Source organism: Molossus molossus, unplaced genomic scaffold, assembly GCF_014108415.1.
Source record: "Molossus molossus isolate mMolMol1 unplaced genomic scaffold, mMolMol1.p scaffold_m16_p_31, whole genome shotgun sequence".
In the NCBI taxonomy this organism is placed as follows: Eukaryota; Metazoa; Chordata; class Mammalia; order Chiroptera; family Molossidae; genus Molossus; species Molossus molossus.
Window position 1 is genome coordinate 39,221 of NW_023425368.1, and position 4,395 is coordinate 43,615.

General features: G+C 69.5%; 1 protein-coding gene across 2 annotated transcripts; it reads left to right on the forward strand.

Annotated features, from left to right (window-relative positions):
* The first annotated feature begins 825 nt into the window (after nt 1-825).
* TSSC4 (tumor suppressing subtransferable candidate 4) lies at nt 826-3,870 on the forward strand. 2 transcript variants are annotated; one of them, XM_036281106.1, is made up of 3 exons: nt 826-869; nt 1,868-1,997; nt 2,096-3,870. In XM_036281106.1, the coding sequence occupies exon 3, from the start codon at nt 2,118-2,120 to the stop codon at nt 3,087-3,089; it is 972 nt and encodes a 323-aa protein (XP_036136999.1). In that variant the 5' UTR covers nt 826-869; nt 1,868-1,997; nt 2,096-2,117; the 3' UTR covers nt 3,090-3,870. The 2 variants fall into 2 exon arrangements, with proteins under 2 accessions (XP_036136999.1, XP_036136998.1); XM_036281105.1 differs by lacking the exon at nt 826-869 and having other exon boundaries at nt 1,617-1,997.
* The last annotated feature ends 525 nt before the right edge of the window (nt 3,871-4,395 follow it).

Consider the following 4,395-nt stretch of genomic DNA (forward strand, 5'->3'; position numbering starts at 1 on the left):
CACCCTGCAGCGGTTGCCGGGGTCGGCACAGGCCGCTGCAGTGGACCTGGCCCGGGTCTCCTGCACCAGGCTCCCGCCCCGCGGGGAACGCCGGGTGACGTCACCGCGAGCCTCGTGCTGTGTGTCCTTTAATCTGACCCCGAGGCCACGAGGGCCTGGAGGCCTCCGGCGACCTCCCCGGGGCTGACTTTGGAAAGTAACCCCAGCCCCGCAAAGGGGGCCGTGGGCCGTGGCAGGTCGGCCCCTCCACAGCCTGGCCGGGCGGCGGGCTGGAGAGCGGGGTGCCCCGGCCGGGACCTGCCCCGCCTCCGGCCGCAGTGACCGGGGGCGAGCCAGGCCCACTCCCGAGCGGGGAGTCCCGGCTGCAGCCGGCCGACGGCGCAGACAGCGCTCATCCGGGGCTTGCCCGCTCCCAGGACCCAGAGAAGAGCGGCCGGCCCCTTCCGTCCAGGGCCGGAAGTGCCCGCAAACGACGCAGCGCCCGCCGCGCTACGACGCACTTCCGGCCTTAGGGTCCGCTATCCTCACGGCTTCCGGCAGGGGGCGCCGGGGCCTCAGGAGGGTGGTGCTGACCGTTAGACGCCGAGCATTCTGGGAGTCGCCGATCGGTTCCCCCAACCCCTTATATTCAGTTCCGGGTTATCTTCGTAAAGGAGTGACGCCATTTCCGGGGAGGGGAGGCTAGAAAGTGGGCGCATGCGGAAGGATTACATTCCCGATAGGCCTCGGGAGTAGTGGCCCCGTGCCTTGTGGGAGATGTAGTTCTTCAGGCATGGCAGCTGCGGCGCTCGGCCGGCGAAGGACTCGGTTTCCCAGAGGGCCGCGCGCCGACGCAAGATGGAGACGGCCGGGCCGCAGTAATCCCGCAGGTTTGAGGAGAGGGAGCGCGGCGGCGCGGGCCGGTCGCACTTGGGGGTGGCCTCTGTGTGTCCCGTGCCTCCAGGCCTGGCCCTGGGGACGTCGAGTGTCATGAGGCCCGGACCGCGGCCCACCGAGCTCGGCTTGGCCCCGAGACCCGGGCCTGCGATGGGAGAGCCCGCTGCGCGCGGGGCGAGGCTCCGGGCACCTCCAGCGGAGCAAGTCAGGCTCTGCTTGCAGGGCGCAGCGATGGCGGGACGCCGGGGGCCCGCTCCCAGCCCTCCGAGTTAGCCGGTGCTCGGAGAGCGCCTCCCGGGGCTCCGTCCCCGTCCCCGCCGCAGTGCCCCCCGCCAGGCCGCTTCCCCGGGGGTGTGGGGACGGGGGTGCGAACTGGGGCAGGAGTCGGCTCGGAACCCCGGCCTGGCCTGCAGCCCGCCCCCGCCGGCCGGAGGTGTTCCCTCGTTTGGGGAGCTGAGTCCCGGGGACGGCCTGGGGGCCGGGCGGTCCCTGGACCTGGAGACCGGCTCGAGGGGCCACGCGGGGCGCCCAGAGCCTGTCGGCAGCCCGTCTGCGCGCAGCTGGGGAGCGGGGCCCCTGGGAGCGCCAGCGGCATTGCTGGTGGACACCCCTGTCCCGCAGACCTGGGCACGAGGCTGCACCCTCTGGAGCGCCCGGGGTCTCCCCGCAACAGGCCAGGCGGGTGCCGGTCCCCGTGGGGCGCCTGCTGCGCGCCCCGCGCCGCGCTCAGCGGCCTGTAATGGTCACACCTGGTTGAGGGTGTTAGGGTAGCGCCGACGCTGCTTTCGGCCCTGGGTTCGAGCCCTGGCTGCCTGCTGGGTACCAGCCCCCCACCAGCAGGCCTCTTAGCCGCTGCATTTAGACCTAGTTGAGAGGAACGTTGATGCTGAGCGAGGTGACTTGTCCGAGGACCTGCTCCCTGGCCTGGGCACTCCCTGCTGGTGGCACCGCTCCTGTGAGTCCCGGTCTAACGTCGCTGTCCCTCCCGCAGCCGCAGTGGAGCAGCCAACAGAGCCCTGCCCAGGACGCCCGGGTTGAGGACACAGGCCAGCCATCGCCGCCTCGGCCAGCACCTGCCCACCAGCGCTTGGGCATCAGTGCTGCCCCTGGCACACCGGAAGGTGAGAGGGGGGCTTTCGGGGGAGAGGAGGACCCAGGGGCAGGGGCTTTGACCGCCTGCTGTCCTCAGAAGCCAATCTCATGAGCCGGTCTGGTCTAGGTGTGCTGTGGCCCAGGGACACATGGCGGAGGTGGGGGCAGGCGAGCCTTCCCCTGCCTTGGAGGTCGAGCAAGGGACGGAGTATGACGTCCTGCCTCGCCATACCGCCTCCCTCAGTGACTCGGATTCGGACTCCAACCTCAGCCTGCCTGGCAGTGCTGACCTAGAGGCTCTGTCCCCAGAGGGGCTGCCTGCGGGGGCCCCAGGGGACTCGGGCCCCGACACACCACCCTCACCACCCAGGATCCTTTCCGCAGCTGCGGTGCAGCCTTTCCACCTGCGGGGCACGAGCAGCACCTTCTCCCAGCGCAGCCGCAGCATCTTCGACTGCCTGGAGGGGGTGGCCAGGCGGCCTGCACCCCCGACCGCCCAGGCTGGCGTAGGCGGTGGCGGGAGCTTCGAGCAGCCCCTGGTGCCCTCAGGCCAGCCTCTAGCAGAGAGCTCAAGCAGAGCCAGTCAGAGCCTCGTCCCCCCGAGGGTGCCCCCCGTCCCCGACTATGTGGCCCACCCTGAGCGCTGGACCAAGTACAGCCTGGAAGACGTGGCCGAGGCCAGCGAGCAGAGCAACCGGGCCGCCGCCATGGACTTCCTGGGGTCCCAGAGCTTGACTGCCCCCAGTGACTACGCACCCTCCTTCAACCAGGACCCCTCGAGCTGCGGGGCAGGGAGAGTTGTCTTCAGCAGGCCGACCCGAGCTGCCGAGGCCAGACCTGAGAGGAAGAGGGGTCTGAGGAAGGCGGGCGAGCCTGGCGGGGACGAGGGGTCAGTGCAGCTGGCCCACCTGGCCAGGCCTGGGAGCCCAGAGGCTGAGGAGTCAGGCAGCCCACACGGGGGCCTGCAGGAGGTGGGCATGGCAGAGGGGGTCCCCCACAGTGGGCCAGTGGCAGGCGCCCCGGCAGTGGAGACTGTTGGCTTCCACGGCAGCAGGAAGCGGAGTAGAGACCACTTCCGGAGCAGGGGCGGTGGCCCTGAGGCCCCAGGTGCTGAGGGCTGACAGCAGACTGCCCCTGGGGCAGGGAGCCAGGTGGACTGCCTGGAGGTGGCACCAGTGGCCCTGGCTGGGGCTCAGGCAGAGACTCGCTACGGGGAGAGTGGAAGCCCTGACCCACTGGGTGCCCGTGGGGAACAATAAAAGTTTTGGGTGTGCTCAGGCTCAGTGTCTCTGTAGCTGCCCCACAGACCCATGTGGCTGGGTCTTCCCTCCTCAGCCCACCCCGTCGCCTGGTTCTCACACTGATTCTCCTGAGTGTCGTGGGCTCGGAGGGGTTTAAGTTCCTGTGTTCACCAGGGCAGGTCATCCCAAAGGGATTGAAGTGACCCCGCTCTGTCCAAAGAAGGCCCAGGGCTCTTCCAGGGGTGGGCTTGTGCCTCAGGCATGCAGCCTGTGCCCTAGAGGTCTGCAGAGCCAGGGTCAGGGGCAAGGGTGGTTGATAAACTTGGTGCGAGGAGGCCAGGGTTGGGGTGGAGGCCTCCGCAGCCCTGGCCATGCTTGCCCCTCTGGCCTGCCAGGGCCACATGTGAAGATGCACTGTCCTGGGACCGGGTTGCTATGACAACTGGGTTTGGTGCCGTGCTTCTAGCAGCCAAGGGAAGGAGGACGGTCCCCTCGGTGCCGGGGAAGGCAGCCAGAGCAATCACAGCTTCCGGTGACGGGCAGCAGGATTTGGGGTGAGGGGTGCCAGCCTGTGGTGCTGACCCCAAGGGAAGGAGGGACAGAACTGGCTGGCCCTCACCTGGCACAGGTGAGGCCTCTCGGCTGCACATGGTCTATGACGGTGGCCTGCATGCCTCCCACACCGAGGGGTCCACCTTGGTGTGTGGGCTGCAGCCCTCCTGTGGGCCTGTTCCCCAGGTCCCTCCCAGGGAGGCGGCTCCCAGGTGGGGGCCGAGCGCAGGGCAGGAACGACGCGCGCTGAATCTGGCCCAGGTCTTTCAGGGAAGAAGTTCTAACCAACATGGCAGAGACATCAGCTTCTTAGCAGGCTACACAGGTGGGGTAGGGGTTGGGGTAGGGGTTGGGGTGGGCCCCAAGACTGGTGTCCCCTCAGTGGGAGGCAGGCAGGCTCGGCGTGCGTGCTGTCCCCATGGAGGCTGGCTGCCTCCAAGGGGCTCCGTCCACCGGGAGGGCCCCCAGGCTGAGGGAGGCCCCAGAGCCAGGAAGGGTGGGGCGGGGGAGCAGCGGGTCAGTGGGCCCTGGGTCACCAGCGAAGCGCCATGGCTCCCGCCCATCCTGGTCCGGGCCAGAGGGCCAGGCCTGGGTTCTGGGGGAGGTGGGCCCGGTGTGCCGACAGTCCTGTGGC

Coding starts and splice junctions, on each gene's coding strand:
- TSSC4 (XM_036281106.1), top strand. CDS start 2,118: ATGGCGGAGGTGGGGGCAGGCGAGCCTTCCCCTGCCTTGGAGGTCGAG.